This window comes from Geotrypetes seraphini, chromosome 1 (genome assembly GCF_902459505.1).
Source record: "Geotrypetes seraphini chromosome 1, aGeoSer1.1, whole genome shotgun sequence".
Taxonomy (NCBI): Eukaryota; Metazoa; Chordata; class Amphibia; order Gymnophiona; family Dermophiidae; genus Geotrypetes; species Geotrypetes seraphini.
The window spans coordinates 217450720-217472040 of NC_047084.1; the positions used below are offsets into that span (position 1 = coordinate 217450720).

General features: G+C 43.8%; 1 protein-coding gene across 2 annotated transcripts in view; it reads left to right on the top strand.

Annotated features, from left to right (window-relative positions):
* Positions 1–3087: 3087 nt before the first annotated feature.
* Positions 3088–21321, top strand: part of GABRA4 (gamma-aminobutyric acid type A receptor subunit alpha4) — a 159705-nt gene continuing 141471 nt past the window's right edge. The window contains exons 1-2 of one of the 2 annotated variants that reach the window (XM_033921157.1): positions 3088–3113; positions 3369–3487. In XM_033921157.1, the coding sequence (XP_033777048.1) occupies positions 3088–3113; positions 3369–3487 (145 nt within the window). Of the gene's footprint in view, positions 3182–3368; positions 3488–21321 lie in introns of both variants that reach the window. The other variant, XM_033920327.1, reaches the window with a different exon arrangement.

Genomic DNA, 21321 nt, shown 5'->3' on the forward strand with positions numbered 1-21321 from the left:
GGTATTCCCATTTGCACTAGAGTTCTCCATAGTTTATTGTAATCCACACAGTCAAAAGCTTTGTTGTAGTCGAAGCAAAGGTATAGGGGGTTTTGGTGTTCTTTGCTCTTCTCCAATATTCATCTAACATTGGACTAGGACTCGAGCATGAGTTGATGGCACCTAACAACCTTTGTCTCCCAGTTTCTGCTTTCCTCATCTTGTCATTTTCTTCCTTCCATCCACTGTCTGCCCCTTCCAGAAACTGTCTGCCAACCCCCTTCCATCTTTCCATTTCTCCTCCTGCACTCACCCCGCCCCCTTGGCTGGCATCCATCTTCTTCCCTCTGTTCCCCTCATGGTCTGGCATCTCTCTCCTTCCATTTCCCTCTCTCTTCTCAGTTCCGACACTCAGATCTGATATTTCTGTCTCCTTCCCCCTTTCCCCCCTGCTCTGGCATCTCTCTCTTCTTTATTTTCTGCTTCTGTCTAAATTTAATTCTCTCTTACTATTCAGTCCTCAGTTTCCCTCTTTTCACTGTACCTACCCATAGATTGCCACACCTTTCCTTTACCCCTCCACTATCTCACTAATTCTCATCTTCCCCCCATCTAGCATATGCCCATTTTCTTTATCCCCTCCTTCCATCCAGTATGTGTTCTCTTTCTCCACTTCCATTCAGCATCTGCTTTCCCCTTCTCAACTGACATCCATCTGCCCTCTTCTCTCTCTCCCTTTTCCCCACTTCTATCATCTGCCCAACTGCCCCTTTCTCTCTCTCTCTCTCTCTCCCACTCCGAGCCTTCATCCCAGGCCCATCTCCCTCCCTGCCCTTCGCCTGTGTCACCACTTACTCACATTATTCATTATTCTTTGGAGGGTCTGCGGCCTGTAACTCTCCCCACCGCCACCTTCTCCTGTTCCTACGATGGTTTCTGCCCTCTGCTCCTCCACTTCTCCCCCTCAGCTCCCCGGGGTGCTTGCAGCCCACACTACTCTCCAGCTCCTTCTTCCCCACTGCGTCCAGGCCCTGCACCCCCAGAGGGGCTGCAGTTTGTGGTAACCTTCGCGCCATCAGTTACTCCTCTTCCTCCTTCCCCACTGTGCCCAACACCTGCAGTAAACACTCCCTCCCCCCCGGAACTCCCTTTTCACGCATTCCGGAGCCACCCCTCTCAAGGCGCTCACCTGCTGCAGAGGATCCTGCTTCCATCCCATACACGTGGCAAAGAACGCTCGTACAGCCAGCGGGCAGCAAGATCATCCACAGCACCTGCAAGCATTGCTCAGCCCAAAGCTTCCCTCTGACGTGAACTGCGCAGGTGAAAACAGGAAGCTGCGTCAGAGGGGAAGCTTTGGGCTGAGCACCGCTGTCAATGCTGGGGTGGGACCCGATCTTGCTGTCATGGGGGAGGGAGGCCCAATCTTGCTGTCATCAGAGGGGGGCCCATTCTTGCTGTCATCTTGGGGGAAGGGAGGCCCGATCTTGCTGTCATCGGAGGGGGGCCCGATCTTGCTTTCATGGCCATTAAAAAAAAAAAAAAATTGGAAAGGTGATGGTGAGTGGGCCCCCCTCACAATTTCAGGCCCTAGGCAAGTGCCTACTGGGCCTATCCATTAATACAGCCCTGATTATGATAATGTATTAACAAAGTTGTGGCCTTTTTACTCCTAGAAGTATGTCTGTGGTTCTCTAGATAGTACCTGCCTATATTATGGTATAGGGGTGTCCTAATTTATTCCTCAATTAGAATACACATTTTTGTGGATATCATTTGTTTCATGAGTAAATCAAGGAAATGTTTTGGTGTTTACCTGCAATTACATCACTTTCTTTTCCAGAGATAAATAATAAAAAAAAAAGATTTGACATCGATATGTGAACATTTCTTAAGAAAGAACTGAATATTTCATGGGGTGTCCTAATTTTTTCACATGACTGTACTTACATCCCTAGAAAACAGAACAAGCTAGACTGCTGCTACACATCCCTACTCTACATGGAAACCATATATTAGCAGAATACAGTACCTCACTTTAGTCGTATATGCAATCAAGACCAATATGTGATTGGAGACAAATCTGAACTAGAAACTGCAAGAAATCAGACTTTATGCAATGCAACCCTGGAGAAAAAGAAACAGAAATTAATTTCCTCCTGCAGTGAACAAAATACAAAGAGAGTAGAGATGCATATCTCCTAAGGCAGAAGAAAATCAAAACTTCCAACAAAGGAATAAACAGGAAAAATTTGTATATTCCCAGAGGAAATAGATAAACAGCAGCCAGAATCGCCAACTGAGTAGCATCCCCGCCTCTGGGTCAGTTATTTAATCAGACCAGAGGTCCCCACCAAAACATAGGAATTATTCTTGTAACCGCCCTCTATGTATGCTGTTATTATTTCTATTTTGTAAATCCTTCTTCTTGGTTTTATTTTAATTATATTGCTTTGGCAATATGTATAAAATTTTCATGCCCATAATACTTATCCGAATGTATGCCTAGCAATATCCTTGCCAAAAACTTCCCAGTGTTTCCCTGGAGACCAGCCAATTTATGCAGGTATGTAGCCTTGTTGCAGGGTCCCTTTCAGCCCCCCACCATCAGTTTACTGGATAGAATGTTGTGATGGTTAAGCAAATTTAAAAGCTAATGCTTTTTATGTATCTCTAGCATGGGATTAACTTCTTTCATTAACAACCCCACCGCCACCCCTCCTTTCTGAAAACGAGAATGGTTTAAAGCTTTTGTTTCCCCCTAACCGTCTGTGTTCCACACATCTTTATACTGTCTGTAGAGGAATTGGAAGAGGAGGGTCAAGAGAAGTGGGCATGGAGGGGGAAAGAAAACCTGTTGCCCCCTAGGGAGTTAAAGGGCTCCACAAATTTGCATACCGGGCATGTGCAAAGTAAGGAATGAAAGGGAAACAACAATAAGGAAGATGCCAGTTTAAAGTTGATTCTGCACCTAAGGGGCCGCCCCTTCACTTTTCCGGCGTGTGTCTCTATCTGTCTCTGATCTGTATGGTTTTCCTTGGCGTGTGTGATCTCTCCTCTGGACAAGGCATTTAGTGACAAGAAACGTGAACAGGCTTAAAGTATGGCATGCAAAGATGGTTTCTATCAAGAAGGCACCAGCGATCGCGATGTCCTCCAGTGTTTCTGCCACTCTCACCTACTTTCTTTGCCTGATGGCTTGGTGAGTACTACTCAGACAAAAAAGAACCCAGCAGTCCAAAGTCACCTTCTTATTTCAGAGATGTCCACTGATTGTCGCCTGCTTTGTACTATATTCTTGCTCTGCTGACTCCTAATCTGCTGCAGGCGAGCCATCCTGACTTTTCGCTTGGTTTTATTCAGTCACTTCTCTTCCCTTATTATTGCAGTATAGCCGATTCCTCGGGAGAGATCAGAAGGGATGAAAAATTATATCCAGAAAATTTTACACGCATTCTGGACAGTCTGCTGGATGGTTATGACAACAGGCTGCGTCCTGGATTTGGGGGTATGATTTCATGCGACCAAATACCGTGTTCAATGTGCAGTGCTCCTGTCTTTCTGTCCGTCAGTCTGTGTGATTTTAAGTAACTGCATTACCCTACAGCATGGCATGCATAAAAAAAGAAGCAGCTATTGATCTGTTTAAATTCCATGCCTGAGTGAGGGACTTCTAATGGATTTCACAAATGATACTTTCTTAGGCTCTTCATTAGCTGATAGAAATGAATATTGTTTGGTAGTTGAATAAATGCTCTGTTGTGGCTTTCTTAGAAGTACTTTTCTGCTTTTCCGAAGTCTGTGTCAGTTGACACGTGACACACCTACAGGTTGATATATGTGAGTTGTGTGCATATGGCTAGATAGAGGGATATATATTTATTCTTAGTAGAAATAAACATAGGTAGCGATAAGAATGCCCACTCACTCAATAAACATGCCCATGTATAGTCAGAACTTTACTGTAGATGAGCAAATTGACAGAATTAACTCATTCCCATAGCTCCTTTTCAGCGCTTGCAATGAGATATTTTTAGTAGGCTGTTCACTATTCTTATGACCATAAGGAGTTAATAAAGCGTAGCCTATTATTGCATCGACAAAGGCAAGCAGATAATCCCAGCACTTGGGCTGTCCTAAGCTCCGATTGTTTTTCTCTGTAATAGTCAAGCAGGCAGCCTTTCTACTGACTTTCTTTAAGAGCCATTTTAATGTCGTGCTGCAGCTGTTGATTCGTGTGGTTTTGCGTCACCGAAGGGCTCTACTCTCCAACAAAAAAAAAAAAAGCATTCCCATTTCACTTCCCTGGGACAAAAATCCTTGAATAGACACAGAGGTTAATTTAATAACAGAGCGCCTAGGATGAGGGAGTAAGACGATAGATGTCGACTTTTCTATATGAAATAATAGTGTAAGGGCAGCCACAGGGTTTTGCACCTAACATCATCCATGCCAATATTGATCATGTGTATATTTAAATGATGGTATTTTATAATCTATGCATGTTCTTGTAAGCATCACTGGAACTCCATTCATGTGGCATGCCCACCAACAAGGTGCATGTCATCTAGTCACTGCACATATTTATTTTCCAACTAGTTGATATTCTGAAAGAGGTTATTTACCGACAGTCATTTATTTATTCAATTTTCTATACCTTTCTCCCAGGAGAGCTCAGAACAATTTACATGAGTTTATTCAGGAACTCAAGCATTTTTCCATGTCTGTCCCGGTAGGCTCACAATCTAGCTAATGTACCTGGGGCAATGGGGGGATTAAGTGACTTGCCCAGGGTCACCAGGAGCAGCATGGGTTTAAACCCACAACCCCAGAGTGCTGAGACTGTAGCTCTAACCACTGCACCACACTCTCCCCCATTTACTAAATCCAAACATTAATAATTAAAATACCACTTAAAGTATGTGCCTCCACAGTAAGAGGGCACCCCTCAAATATATAATTACATAATAAGATGGGCAATGCAACTAGTTGGTAGCCAGCTGATCTGCTGACTATTCACTTCAGATACATACTTGGTATTCATTCTAACCTAAATTAGCTCAACTCTTGCATTTCTGAACCCATAAAGCCCTTTTCACGGTTTAAAATGAAACCCTAGAACAATATCGGTCTTGTTTCTAAAATGTAATATTATGCAGAGGAAGCATTGGTAAGCTCACAGCACTAAAAGATTCTGAAATGTCACTGACAATGTGACAAAATGCCCACGGTCAGAAACTACTATTTCAAAACCAAGATGAAAAGCCGAGGAATCTGGCTGTTTATCAGTCCATTTAAAATAAAACAGGAGGAAAGAAAATCCACTAGTCCCTTGTGTAAATTTGTGTATTCCGGTGCTTTGGAACAGATAGAAGTGAGTTCTGTTCAAGGGCTGTTGCTTAGCAACCTGGTGTTGTGCATCAGAAATACTGATGTATCTGCACTAGTATTCCATCAGGAAAAAGCAACTAGGACTCTTGCACGTGACCTAATTCTAAGAAACCATATTCCAGAAAAAATAAGTATATGCTCTTTGTCAGTATATTTGGAGATTTTTTTTTAGTTCTGCTCCAGAATAGCTGTTATGTCAGAAATGGTGATCTTGCAGTCTTTGTGACATGTATCAATAATGTACATCAACTACTTCTCCATGCAATTTAAAGTCCTCAGTTGTGATTGATTTTGAGTTTATATTGTAAGGGAAATAATACATTGAAGCCAAAATAAAAATTAAGGGGAAAATGTCGAGAGGTATAAATAACCCCAGAAACCATTAATTTGTGTTCATTTTTCACTCAAGAATGAATCAAAGAAACTTTATTCTTTCAGACGGAATAGTTTCTTCTTGAAATTTGTAAGATCATTAGTGCATCCTTTCCCCTTGACCCCTGACCTAATACATGCAGAGACATCAGAGACAGAGATGTCCAAGAAGAAAAATGTTTGCTGGATAATACTTTAGTTATTTCTTTTTGATATTATTGTATGTCTGTGGGGTGTTTGCTGCATGATTGTTGTGACTTGAGGCCGTGTGTTTGGAGTTTGTGTGTGTTTGCTTGGGGTTATTCTGCTACTTAAAAATGTCAATTGTGTAGGGCGTTCAGCCGACGGATTTCTGTATTATGCCTCATCTGGTGTCATGTTTTTTTCACTCGTTGCTCGCTCTGGTTGTTATGCCTATCTCTGTTTTCTCCACTTCTGGTTGTATGTCCCTTTGCAATTGCTAATAAAAATATTAAAAAAAAAATTAGTTGCACTGAGGTGGGGGAGTTCTTTTACTCACAATAAATGCATATCTACCACAGAGCACATTTTATTTTGTTAATAAAAGGCCCCTTACAAGAGTTCGCTGAAAAGTTCTCAGCCCAGCCAACAAAGTCAGGGCAGACTCCATTGAGGGCTATACACTTAGGGACAGATTCTATATAAGACACCAGTCTCAGCAGCCACCCAAACAACTGCATCTGCCTAATGAACAGATGCCTATCCCCGCCATATCACAGGCGGCGGTTAGAGAATCAAGTTGCCATCAGCTGATCGTGACAAGGAAATCCCCTTGCTGCGATCAACTGAATGGTCATGGCAGAGAACTCTCCTGCCACTCCCTCTTGCCCCCGACCCCTTCCCAAAGCAGTGGGGCATGAGGCATGCCCACTCCCTCCTGTACTCAAACTCCCAAATCCCTCCTGGAGGGGGGGGGGGGTTGGTGGCTCCAGGGGGGGGGGTTATGGCAGGGGGGGGTGAGCATCCCTCCTGCCGGGGGACTTCTTGAGGGAGTGTTGGGGGCAGGATAAAGTGGAAATCCCTTCTGCCCCGCTGCTGCGAGTGGGGTTCGGGAGTTCGGGGGCAGGTGGGAGTGGGCATCCCTCCTGCCCTGCTGCTTTGGCAGTGGTCCAGGGGTTTTGGGACAGGTGGGAATGGGCATCTCTCCTGCTGGCTGATGTTGCAAGGGAGGGGGGTTCCCTGCCACAGCCACTTAGCTAATCATGGCAGGGGGATTTCCTTGCAGTGATCAGCTAAGTGGCCATGTTCATTAGAAATTAGGTCAGCATTTTGCTGGCCTGCATTTCAGGTTTCTGCTCTAGGGAGATACCTAGGGCCACTTAAGTTCGCCCAAGGCCACTTCTGGGTGAAAATCGCCCACGCCCAGCCTTGGGCAAGCTTAAGTGTCCTGGTCAAGTCTCCTTTAACCAAAATAAATGCCTACAGTGTAGGCACCTGCCTCAGGGTTTTTTTTTGTGTTTTTTAAATAGAAAACGTGCACCTGATTGGTTAGTTAGACAGTGGTAGGATACCTAGCGCTGCCTACAATCAGGACTCCTTTTATAGAATTTGCCCCTTAGTCCAATGGTTTTCCACTTTTTTCATTCTGTCAGAAAAATACGGAACTAAGGCATTTTTTATTTTCTCTCTTAATGTCCACATGCTAATTTTCTCATTAGTGCATGAGCCCATACCGCCACCTATTTTGCATGGTGGTATGGCCCCATATGCTATCCTTGCAATACATTAATCAATTAACATGCAACAATGTACCTGTGCTAGCCAATAGTATAAAACTTAGCTACGTTCTGCCCCAGACCTGTCCCCAACACTAAAAAATACATTCTACTTTTAGCATGTGGGTAGCATGTCTCTAACTCAAAGCTCCAAATGTAATCTTATCACCACTAGTAGTATCCAATATCTCACTATGAGGAGACCTCAGCCCCACCACTCCACCGCTGTAGATCATTCAAAAGCGGGAAGAATCACGTGGTGCCTTTCATCATTGGTCTCAACATGTAAATATAGCTTTGTTGTTTAGGTCATTTATAGAGTATAAATAGTATGAAATAGTATAACAAAATATACTTATATTGATAAATATTAATATAAAGCACTTAGCTCAGCCTTAGAACGGGAGTTGTGCCCCAACATGTTTCGCACACATAGCGCTTTGTCAAGGGGCTCCCTAAAATAGAAAAAGGACAGGTGCAAAACCCTTATACAACACTCCCCTCTTTCATACTCAAATGCATCCAATTCTAACTCACCCATACCACAAAACTAAATTCTCTTACCGGGGCTGTATCTGTCATCCGACTCCCAAAAATCATGTGAAAGGAAGCTGACAGCTGCGTACAGACCCGGTGTTTAAATAACAGGAAGTTAAGTGTAGAAGTACCGTCCCCTGTACCCAATTGGACCGGAGATCAATCAATCAAACAAGGACACTCATTCTAGTTCCCCGTTCAAACCATTGGGTTCCACAGTGTCAAACCTGAAAATGTATCTCTGCTCCTGCTTATTCAACCTTCTAAAATCTTTCCCACCATCCCACCCAGGTTACTGGGTTACTGGGTGGGATCATGTCCCCTCTCTCCCTACTTGCTTGTTCTAGGGCCGCACTCGCTTCCTTCAGGGATGTCCAGCTCTGACATTGGACATGCAGCATCTGCCCGTGTCCCTGCAACAAGTGCCGCTGAAGGCAGGAAAGAGTAGCAGCCCACCTGAAATGAGGTAACTGGGATCCCCCGTTGACCCGGAAGGCTTCCTTCTGATGTCAGCTCTGTCATCATAGGGAAGCCTTATGTGTCGGCATCAGCGGAGGGGAGTGGGCAGGAAGGAGGGCATGGGATCGCTGGCGCGGAGGCCGGCAGGCAAGAAAGAGGGCATGGGATCCCCAGCAGCCATTAAGCAGGAAGGGGCGGGAAACCCACACAGTGCGTATCCCCAACAATTGATTTGTGTACTCCGTATGGACATAGCCTAACATAAAGGTAAAATAGCTTTGTAGGTTTGTGCATCATTGAAGTATGGTGGGTTTTTGGTCCGGTGGTAAGACTTAAGGGCCAGTCAGGGATGCAGACGCAGGCTAAGGAGTTGGGTTTGTAAAGAGGAAGGTTTTCACGGCCTTCCTGAAGTTCCATTGACTGTTTAACGATCATATAGATGCGGGGATCGCTCACCAGTAATCTCAGCTATTGAAATGATTCGCAAATATATGCGTGAAGTTTTGCAACTACCTAGTGAAAATTTACCACCAATTGTAAGAGCGCAATATTTGTCTATTAAAACTAATGTAATTAGTTCTACACCAACACAGACTGCGGTTCCTGGTACACAAATTGACTTAACAAATTTCTTAGAAAGCTCTCTTGATGTAGTAATGGAAAGGACTACCCTTCTGGTGACTTTTGCTCTCGAGTTTGATAGAGATTTAATACTTAAGACTTATTTCAGAAATATAAATGTTCAATTTTTGGGTTCAACCATACGTATATTTCCTGATTTTTCAAAGGCGACACAGAAGAGAAGAAGTGACTTCTTGGTTTATAGACCGAGAGTCATATCTCTAGGTGCAACCTTTATTTTGAAGTTTCCGTCAAAATGTTGTGTTACTTATGGTGGGAAAAAATTTCTTTTTTTTGAGCCCAAACAATTGTTAGAATTTATTGTGGCTAAAGAAGGTAGTGAAATCATAATTGATTCTGTTGCCTTTCCAAAAGAGTAGCGCGAACTGGCAGCTTCCTGCGCCCTTTGTGAATGCTCTTAAGATGATAGATTGTTATTTCATTCTTTTTATTTCTATTCTTTGACTCCAAATTACTTAATAATGTTTTTTCTTTTGTGGGTCTCCACGTTAGATTATTTTATTCTTGGAAATTACAAATCTGTGATCGAGTATGTTTATTATGCTTGTATGATCAATTAAAATGATAAATTAAAAAAATTAAAAAAAAAAAAAAAATGCGGGGATGATGTGCCACAATCTGGGTATGTAATGTGAATAAGAGAATTTCTGGGCTGTTTCAGATGTGAGTGAGCGTCCAGGTGGAATGGCTAGCCTATTTTTTTCAGTACATGTTTTTTGACTGCTGTTTATAGAATTTCCCTGCTGGTATGTACTCTTTTACATAGAATGTACACTTTTGATGAGATTTATTCCAGAATGAAAAAAAGAACCCAAAATAAAACATGAAAATTTTTGATTGCCCAATCCTACTAAATCTTGGCCTCAATGTGTGCTTCACTCTAAGTTTAAAGGCCCGTGGCTTGCCTGCATCCTATCTGCCTCCTTACCCTCTCTTTTTGATCTTTCTGTATGATTCTTCCCATTCTGATTCAGATTCCAATATATTACCAGAGCTCTTCCAATTCTGCAAGCATTCTCTTGCATTATTAATGTGCTGAAATGTTTTTACTTATCTGCTATACCGGTGTCCTCCTGACAGATTTCTATTATGCTTTACAGCTGGTATGCTATAAAATAATAATTACTACGAAGTTAAAATATGTTATTAAATAGCAACTCTCTGTTGGAAGTGCACTGAGTTTCAATGTCTTTAGTTTTGATCACGTTTGAAAATGGGCTTGTTTTCAGCCTTGGGTTTTATTATTGTGCATTAGAGAAATAGAACAACTGATCATTAAAGTAGTGACCTGAACAGAAAACAATATTGTTCATTAGTGAGGAAAGTCCCATAACAAGTATTAACTCCCATCAAGTTTTGCTGCTTCAGTTCCTGCTCTTCTGAATCATACTTGCTCAAGGCAATATAATGCTTTAAAGGGAGGAGAAATAGAGGAAGGTAGGGAAGGGGGGGGGGGTGTAAGATATTTTGTTCCATGTTAGTAGTTTGGAGAACATGAATTACATTGGGCAGGAATAGTACAGAGAAGGATAATGTCTAGACTAGGAAACATTTACATAAATACTGTATCAGAATGTTGCCTGTAGTTCCTTTGTGAAAGGAATATTCTGTTAGAAGTATGAAAATTATGGCTAATTGTCTCGGCTCTCAGACATTCAGTTGTGCACTGTACAGCTACATTCTTATCAACAAAATAATCTTTTTATCTTGATTTGTCATTTTTAAGAATGGATTAATACATTTAGGTGGTTGTTCTAGGAACATCCTCATGTGTACATAACAGTGCTTATACATGTAGATTTGACATACATGTTTTGAAAAAGATTATTTATACTTACCCCCTCTTTTACGAAACTGCGATAGCAGTTTCTAGCGCGGGGAGCCGTGCTGAATGGCCCACGCTGCTTCCAACGCTCATAGGAACTCAATGAGCGTCGGGAGCAGCGCCGGCAATTCAGCACGGTTCCCTGCACTAGAAACTGCTGTTGCAGTTTCGTAAAAGGAGGCCTTAGTGATGTATACTGCATTTAGTTTTGCAAGAAGTGTGCTAGGGGTGGAGAGAGGGAGTGATTTGGGTGTACCTAATATATTGATATGAATTTTCCATCTTATAAAGGGGAATCCACATTATTTTAAAAAGTTCAAGACATTGGCATTTATACCTGTCTTCAGGCTCCCAGGCCATGACCTCTAAGTAACCTTGTGGTACTAAAACTAAGGATCAGGCTGCCAAATAAGGATATTTTGCCTGACGCCTAGTGGTAATACTGTGAGATTACAGCAAGGGGTTGCAGGCATCATTTTTTAACCTGCCGCCAGAATGAGCAGGAGTGAGTTAGGATAGCTCCTGCTCCCACTATGGACTCGGAGACCAGAAGAAGAGATTGGGAGATGGGGGATGGGGACTCAAGTGGTGGGAAAGTTGTATGGTATTTTTGCCTCAGGTGGGTTACATAGAAACATGAAGTCAGATAAAGGACCAGCAGCAGCATTTAATGTCTCCTCCTCTCCCTAAGAGATCCAATATGCCTGTCCCACTTCTTGAATTCATAGACACAGTTTTTGTCTCCACCACCTCTACTGTGAGACTATTCCATGCATCTACCACTCTTTCTGTAAAAGAGTACTGTATTTCCTTTGATTACTCCTGAGCCTATCACCTCTAAGCCCCATTTTATGCCCTCTCACTCTGGAGTCTCCTTTCAGTTGAAAGAGACTTGTCTCCTATGTATTTATGCCACATAAGTATTTAAACGTCTTTATCATAACTTACCTCTCCCATCTTTCCTCCAAAGTATACATATTGAAGACGGGAGAGGGAAGATATGATAGAGACATTTAAATTCAAAATTTGTATAAGAATGTTATTAGCCAAGTGGTGGGGGTACTCCCTGAAAAATCATTTAAATTCAGTGGAGAAAAAGCCTGAACTACTGATAATATGCAGACGGCAACCCAATGAGTTTTTAGCCGTTCTAATTCTGTATCATAGGCAAAAAAAACTCCACAAATTTTCAAAATGTAATTTTTCATAATGGGAAAAATCCCACCACTGTGCACAGGGAACAAAGGAAAAAGAAGAAGAGATGCAGTTCACTTATCTTCATCGATGTCCACAATTAGCATTTCATGCTATTTTGATTTTGATCTTGTTTTTCTTTTGTTCTTTTTTTCCCCTTACATATGTTAAATTGGAGGCTCACTCTAGACATAAGGAGCCATCAACCTACTGTCTTGTACCTATCTTGCAAGAGGTTCTGCATTTGACAGAGTCCTCCTATTTTCCTGTTGCCTCTGTCTCCTAGAAGCAAATGCCCAGAGGAACTACACCTCTTTTTGAATCATGCATGTCACCACGATGAGCAACACCTAGCACATGCCAGCAGCAAAAGCGCAGGAACACAGACACTGCAAGATATTTTGAAATGCAGACCAGTTGTAGCATAATGACACACTCTAATGGGTGTTCATATGCTCACACAGACACACACATACATACACTGATCCTAGCATAGGGAGTGAGAGGATGAGGGCAGCGATGTGAGCTGTAGAGTGGGTCTGGGAGCAGGTATTTTTGATGGTAGTAAAAGTATTAAGGAGAGACAATAGGGAGCAGAGAGGGTGAGAATGGGGCAGTGGATGGTTTAGTAAGGGCAGAGGAGTTGATATGATAGTTTGGGGATGAGTGAGAACTGACCATACACTGAGACACCAAAAAAAAAATAGCACAATGCAGCAACCAACAATGCTCCAGCAAAAAACTTGAAAAGAGGGCATGGCCAGGGGTGAATTGGAGGCAGTTCAGGGGCATTCCTAAAAATACTGTATGCCCAATCCATGCATAACTTAGGCACAGGCATTTAGACCTGGTTTTAGCTAACCTAAATGCTTGTGCCTAAGTTATGTATCACACACAAGCGCTATGCACAATTCTATAAAAAGTATGTGTACCTTGTGAAATCATGCTTAACACCATTCTACTTGGCACTGATTTTTAGGCACCATATATAGAATATTGCCCTTAGGGCCAGATTCTGCAGCTGGGGCCTAAAAATGATAGCTGCCTAAATTTAGGTGCCTGTAACATATCATTCACACTTAGGTGCCTATTACAGAATTGCGTCTAACTTAAAACTTAAGTACCTGTAATGTAGGCCATGGTTTTAAATGCCTACATTATAGGTGCCTACATTCTTTAGAGCAGTGCTCTTCAACCTTTTTACACCTATGGACCGGTAAAAATAAAATAATTATTTTGTGGATCGGCATCGGTCTACGGACCGGCGATTGAAGAACACTGGGCTAAGTCGTGGGCCAGACCCCCACTCATCTCTACCCAATCTCCACCCCGGACCCCGCCCCTTAATAGTACTAATTGTAACACTATTTTTTCCATTCATTTTTCATAGATACTCACAATATAATCTTATTAACAACACATAATGGTTAACCACAAAATTAAACTACACAAAGCACATTGACAGGAGATGTAAATTCTCAAAATTGACATAATTCAATCACTAATTTCAAAAATAAATCACTCTCCCCTTCCTATGTTGTCTCTCTCCCTCCATGCTATGCCTTATCTTCTGGCCTACTCCCGCCTGGCCATTTTATGTCGCCCCCGGCGTTATCTTCAGGCCGGCTCCCTCTTCCTCACTGACGCAGTGCACAAAGCCGCGGGCAGCGGCTCCTTGCATGTCCCGTGCCTCATCTGGAAGCTGGTTGCGATGTCAGAGAGAATGCTTCCGGTTCAGGCGCAGGACGCGCTTAGGAGCTGCTGCCCATGGCTTTGTGCACTGAGTCAGATCAGGAAGAGGGAGCCGACTCGAAGATAACGCCACATCGATCGCACCGTGGACCGGCGGTTAAAGAACATTGTTGTGGGCCTGATGCATGTGCCGGCCCTATGGACCGGCAGGAAATTTCTGTGGACCGGCACCGGTCCATGGACCAGTGGTTGAAGAACACTGCTTTAGAGAATCATGCCTAGCGACACCTAAGTTTTTCTCCATGCCTAAAAATATATACTTTGGTGCTATCTCCCCGCCCCTCCCCCGTGAACTCTGTTAATCGGATAAGTCTTCTCCTTCACCGCCAACTCCAGACTCTATCCCATCTTCCTTGCCACGTTGTATGCCTGGAACAGGCTGCCAGAGTCAATACGTCATGCTCTGTTTCTAGCAGTATTCGAATCCTAACTAAAAGCCCATTTTTTTGAAGCTGCTTTCAACTCTTAACTCCCAGATATCTTTACCCATCATATCATTCCTTCTGCTAGAAACTCCCCAATCCTAAGATGTCTTTTCTGTCCAAATTAAACTTTATGCTCTTCTGAGCAGGGACCGTCTATTGAATGTTAAGTGTACAGTGCTACGTACACCTTTCAGCGCTTTAGAAATTATAAATAGTAGAAGTTGTAGAATCATACCTTAGAAGATAGGCACCTATCTCCCAATTAATTTTTTTTTCAATTATGAGCTTGATAAAGCTCATTATTGAAGCCAATTTACTAATTAAGTTAGGCACCTAACTATTTAGGTGCCTAACTTTAGAAACCTAACTTTTGGCGTCATTTATAGAATTCCCCAGTTATTATACTGTATATCTTATTCAATTTTTTGATTTTACTAAGTTTACAAATTAGAGCTCCATACACGCTCATCACTCTATACCAGACATGGGCAACTCTGGTCCTCGAGGGCCGGAATCCAATCGGATTTTCAGGATTTCCTCAATGAATATGCATGAGATCTCTTTGCGTGCTCTGCTTTCAATGCATATTCATTGGGGAAATCCTGAGAACCCGATTGGATTCTGGCCCTCGAGGACCGGAGTTGCCCTTGTCTGCTCTATACAGTGCAGTTTACATTTCATTTTCTCTCAAACAGGTTTTGATACACTCCATTTGAGTTTCAAATAGATTTGAGTAAATTTATTTGAATTTGAAGTGGTATTCATTCCACCTCATTTGAAGGAAAGTTAAATGAGAATCTTACTGTAAGTGCAAAATAATGATCATAGCTATTTATGCATAGTTTCAACATGCTGTTTATCTCTTTAATAAAATGTCCTCTTCATCTATTCAATAACGTTGTTCTTCATGGGTAGTATTTATACACTTGATTTGTTATCTGTAATTCAGGCTTTTCAACCTTAAAACTGTCCTAATATTCAGTTAATTGTTTTAAATACACCTATGAATTAGAGTTTTGCTTTCTGGGTTTGTTTGTTTTTAACCCATCACCTAGCCAATATTCCCAGTCTAAATCCTCAGTAGACTTTAACCTCATTCTGCTTGGGTCAGTTGTTTCAATCAGTTGTTTTTGTATGCAATCATGATATGATGTTCCCATTAAATTTCTCAATTTTTATCATGAAATGTTAAGAAATGCAGGACTACACAAGTGGGTGCTGAAAATTCTCAGCCCAACAAAGAATGACGTGGATATGGTTCAATTAATGATCTGAAAAAAAATGTCAAAATAGAAAATTTTGTTTCTGCAAATTGGCACGTAAAGAAAAAACACTCTTTTCAGCTAAAGCGGCACAATAACCCTCAGAATTTAGTAAGTTGGTTGTTTGGGCTGAGAACTTTTCAGCATCTCCTCATATTTAAACACTTATACCCAAATAAAGATAGTCGTTGTTATTGCTGAAGTGAAAGAGAGCTATTATTTTTGACGTTTTCAATAGTTATTTTTGAAATTTAATGTTCTATGTTCTAAGAAGTATTTTGTAGTTTCTGTTTACAGCACAGAGATGGTTCCTGAGTTCTAGGAAAAGTCTGTTGCTAGGGATCAGTGTTATTGGACTTATTTTGAGTGATTCATGCACTTGTGTTATACCCATTCTCTGCTTGTTTGCAATGAATCATACATATATAGCCTCATTGTCTGCTGGTCCAGAGTTAAGATTTTATTTTAAGTGCATGGTCTTTTATTATTTTTATTAGTTTATTTATTTATATACCACTTATAGCCTAAGTCAGGGGTGTCCAACCTTTTGGCTTCCCTGGGCCGCATTGGTGAAAAAAATGTTTCTGGGTCCGCACAAATGCGCAAACGCTGCAGCAAGACAGAGGAGGGAGCCGGCAAGACGGTAAACACCCAGGGGCAGCAGAGGAAAACACTGCATCACCCTCGACCGGGGCAGTACAAAATACTTCACGGGGCTGCAGGTTGGACATCCCTGGCCTAAGTGGTTTACATTCAGGTACTCAAGCATTTTTACCTATCTGTCCTGGTAGGCTCACACTCTGTCTAATGTAACTGGGGCAATGAGGGATTAGATGACTTGCCCAGGGTCACAAGGAGCAGCATGAGATTAAGGGTGCTGAGGCTGTAGCTCTAACCACTGTGCCACACTTTTGTTTCTGATCCTTTTGACAGAGACTCTTTCCTTTTCTTGTCAGCTTCTTTATCTCTGATAAGATCAAAAAGGAAGGTGGTTATAAAGGTGATGTAAAATTTGGGCCTTTTTAAAATACCACTGAAGTCAGTAACCGGTGGTAGTTCAGTACCACTGTTATTCAAGTTTCCTGGGAGCATTAGATCACAAAGCTGCTGCCTGATGCTACTGGGCATGGCTTAAAAGAGCTGGCCACAGTTCAACCAAGGTGCTTCTGAGTGCCCCCACACACACACCTAGAATGATTAGGATTACAAGTATGGCCAAACTGGAAGCCCTCTCTTTACATGTGATGAGATTAGAACAGCACAACCATCTCTCTTTTTTGTAGTTGTCCCAAAATTGAGGAATTCACTGCACCAACGTAGAACAATGAAGAGCATAGATATGTTTAATCCTTTAACTGGCAGATGGCGAAATGGCTGCTTTATGTAACTTGATGTTGAACGAGAGCAAAAGTGCCTAGGTAACATGCATTTGGAGATGCAGATCTCCCATAAGATCCATAGAAACCAATGTTGCTTTTGAGCAGCAAAGCCAAATAAAGGGTTAAAAAGAAATTGAATGCTTTGCTAATTCAGCAGGCATGTGGAGAGGCCTAAGATATTGATTGAAAGATACTCTAGATTTATAAATGCAGAGATTGATGCTAGATCTATGTTTCTATTGAGGTTTTTAGTGAACTATTTGTTTTGCATTGTGTTATTACAGGAGTAATGATTGTGTACGAATTGGTTGTTATCTGCCTAGAAGATTTGATAGAGCAGAATATGAATATTTTAAATAAATAAATCAATCTCCCCTTCCTACTTCTAGAGGTTGTAGTGCCATTTTGAACCTGACACAATGAAGGCAGGAGCAACTGGGGATTGCACCTGTCCAGACCCCACTAGACCACAGGGAATTATAAAGGTAGGCCGGGGTGGAGTGCAGGGCCAGGGTAACTGGAATGTCTTCATGAGAGGGTTCCTTTTTTAAAAATTCTTTATTGATTTTTAAAACTTATACAAAGTGCAAACAAATATACATTCAGATATATCAAATAACAGCATTTGTATTCTTACATACAATGAAACAAATTACCCTATTCCATCTCCCCCCTTTCCCTCCCTCCCTATCTGGATGTGTGTAGAAATATAAGAAAATCTGTGAATTAAGGATTCAGTCATTCTACTATTTGACAAATTCCTCCAATGGATTCCAAATCTTTTTCAACCTTTTATTATTTCCAGATTGTTCTGCTATCATTCTTTCATATCTATAATACAGACAAAGTGTTAACAGCGGAATCTGGAGCGGCCCGCTTCCCCAATGCATACCTTTCCAACATTAAATACCAATCCAACCCTCTTACTAATAAGACACATAGACCTGAGTGGATAAACCTGGCCGCAGCCCTGTTTATTGTAAAACATATTTAAATACAATTTACATATAGTAAACAACACATATAAACATCCTTAACTAACATTTTATCTAATTAAACCGCCACAATGGAACCCACCATTGTGACCCCTGATCCCGAGCTACCGGCATAGATGAAAATGGCCCCCGACCCTGCCGTCTAAGCAAGGGTCCGAGGGGTGGCATGTCCCCACATGCCCCATTGTCCAGGGTTATCCGACCCACCGGCACGGCTCCCAGCCGGCCTACCACTCATCCCATGATGAGACCAGCCGCCAGTAGCTCGGGATACCGCCACAGGCCTGAAACTCGTTACAGGCCCCCCCAACAATGAACAGAGCTGCGGTTAGAGGTCCAGCACTCGTTCACAACAAGAAGCAAAATCATCTAACAATAGATCCCACCCAATGTCTGAAAGATGCACTCTATCCCTGTAAAACAACCCTGAACAAGAGACATCAACCCAAGAGTGCCTAATCTGCAATCCCCCTCTAGATTCCACCCACCGACCGATCTGACGATTAACCTTGATGAGCCCTCTGGTCCACCTACGCGATACCAAGCGCTTAGGGCGCGGTATAATGTCAGACCAAACAATCCGAGTAGCAGGAAACCAACCCCGAATCACCCCGAGATCATCAATTACAGTGTCAATTAAACATTTCCCGCTTAACGAGTCAACATCGTTGCCCCCAAGATGAAGCAGCAACAGATCCGGACGCCGAGCACGATGTCGAAGGTCATCTAGAAGAGGCAGCAGCTGATGCCAACGCATGCCTCGCTGACCCCACCACGAGACGTAGACTCCGCGCCGACGAAGGCCCAAGTGCTGACCGCACGGTCTGATCACCGCACGCTCCCCCGCCCAATGGACGAAGGAGTGCCCAATGATCCAAACCGACAGTAATCGCCGAACAGCATCTGCAAGGCAAAACTCAGCAGTCACGCACAGCACATGTTCCCGTAAACCCAGGGGTTAGTAACAGAAAGCCATGCAATGAACCAGTGCAACCCACCCCAATGCAAGCACCCCCCAACACCACTAGCTGTATCACCTATCGATTCAGTCCCCCCAGCTGGGAACCTGTCAGTCCAGAACCCGACGGACGAATGTAACCACGATAGGCTGCGGACGACCAATGGCCAAGCTGTTGAATAGCCGCAGCAGGCACACCCGCTTCAAAAGCACTAGTAGCCGCACCAATGCGGAAGGAGTGAGTGCCATAGCGCACCGGCTCCTCACCACACCGACTCAGAGCCCGCCACAAGACCGCCAAAAATTGATAACGCGTGAGCCGAGCCCCATCCAAATGGATCAACAAGGCCAGATCTAAATGAGGACGAACCGCCATATAGGCAGCCAGGGATAGGACGGGGCACGAAGCGCAACCCGCCACACGGTGTAGAACCACCATGCGTCCCCTGCCCAGCTGGTCCGACTTAGAACGGGCGATGAAGAGGCGCACTGAACTCTGATCAACCCGAACTTGGCTAAACAGGAGACCCCTCGAACCCGAGCCGTCCGCCGGGTGAACTAGCAACTCCCCCACTCGCAAGGCTCCGAAAAAGGCCAAGGAAAAGGCAGCACGGAACAAACAGGCTTCAAAGGCTGAACTCGCCACTACCGGCAATACCTCAATAAGATGGGATAGCAAGGCATGCGTGACAGGCAGCCGGGAGTCAGGCAGCCTCGGAGCCACCCTGCCCCAGGCCGCCAGCATCCGGCGGGGCAAAAAACCTGACGCAGGGCATGACCAACCAAAGGCCCTACAAAAGAAAGCAAAGCCCGCTAAGTGGCCAGCCGCCACACTATGGGAATAGCCCTCAAGATGAGAACCGGCCAAGAAGTCAGCCAGCAAAACCTCAGATACGGGGCCTGGGACCCAACCCCGAGCGCGCAGGAATCCGAACACGGTCGAGAAACCCCGATTGTACCGGGTCCAAGTGGAAGGAGCTACCGACTGCTGCAACATTCGCCAGATCCGCTCACCACCAGGTTCCACAAACGCTCCGGCATCGGCGACCCCTCCGCCTTTGCTGCAGGAGCCAGCTCTCGAAACTGCAAGAATTGAAAACGAGAGAGAGCGTCAGCAAGCCTGTTCTGAACGCCTGGTATGTGACGAGCCCTAATGTATAAGTTAAGGCGTAAACAACGCAGAATAAGTTCTCGCATCACAGCATTCACCTGCAAACATCTAGCAGCCTGCCGATTCACAACTTCAACCACACCCATGTTGTCACACCAGAAAACGACTCGCCTATTCCGCAACTTCTCCGGCCATAAGTCGCACGCCACTAATAAGGGGAAAAGCTCTAGCAAGGTCACATTGCGGGTAACACCAGCCCGTCGCCAACTCTCCGGCCATGCCGCAGCGCACCAGTCTCCTTGACAATAAAGACCGAAACCCACACCACCGGCCGCATCAGATTGCAGGTCTAGATCTAAGCTGGAAACATCCGGGAACTGGATCGGGAGAGACCCATTAAAATGAGTGAGGAACAACGACCACATCTGCAAATCCGCCCGGATCCCGGCTGTAATACGAACGAAGTGACGACGATCACGAACACCCGACGTCGCCGCCGCCAAACGACGGGAAAAGGCCCGTCCCATAGGCAGGACCCGACAAGCAAAATTAAGGGACCCCAACAAAGACTGAACAACCCGCAGAGTAGGCTTTCGAGTACCCCGTACCAAGGTGATCAAAGACAGCAACTGACGTACCTTGCACTGAGGAAGCCGAGTCACCATGGACAGCGAGTCGATCTCGATGCCTAAAAAGGTGAGAGAGGAAGTAGGCCCCTCAGATTTATCAGCAGCTAATGGCACTCCAAATTCCACTGCTAGGCGCTCAAACGTAGACTTTAGCAGTTCACAATCATCCGAACCTGCCCCCCCACGAAAAGAAAATCATCTAAATAGTGAACTACCGACACCTTCCCCGCTCGCCGCACAGTAACCCAATGGAGGAACGAACTAAATAACTCGAAAAAGGCACATGATATCGAGCAACCCATCGGCAGACACTTATCAAAATAAAATGCACCTTCAAACCGAAACCCCAGTAAAGGATATGAGGACGGATGAACCGGTAGCAACCGGAAGGCCGATTCAATGTCAACTTTGGCTAACAAGGCTCCACGGCCTGCAATGCGCACCAACTGTAAAGCACTATCAAAAGAAGCATATCGAACCGAACAGAGGTCGCGAGGAATGCCATCGTTCACAGAGTGCCCCACAGGCCTGGATAAATTATGGATCAAACGATATTTACCAGGCTCCTTTTTAGGAATGATCGCTAAAGGAGACAACACCATCACCGGGAACGGGACCCCAAAGGGACCCGCCACCCGCCCCATGTCGAGTTCCTCACGCAACTTCCGACGCACT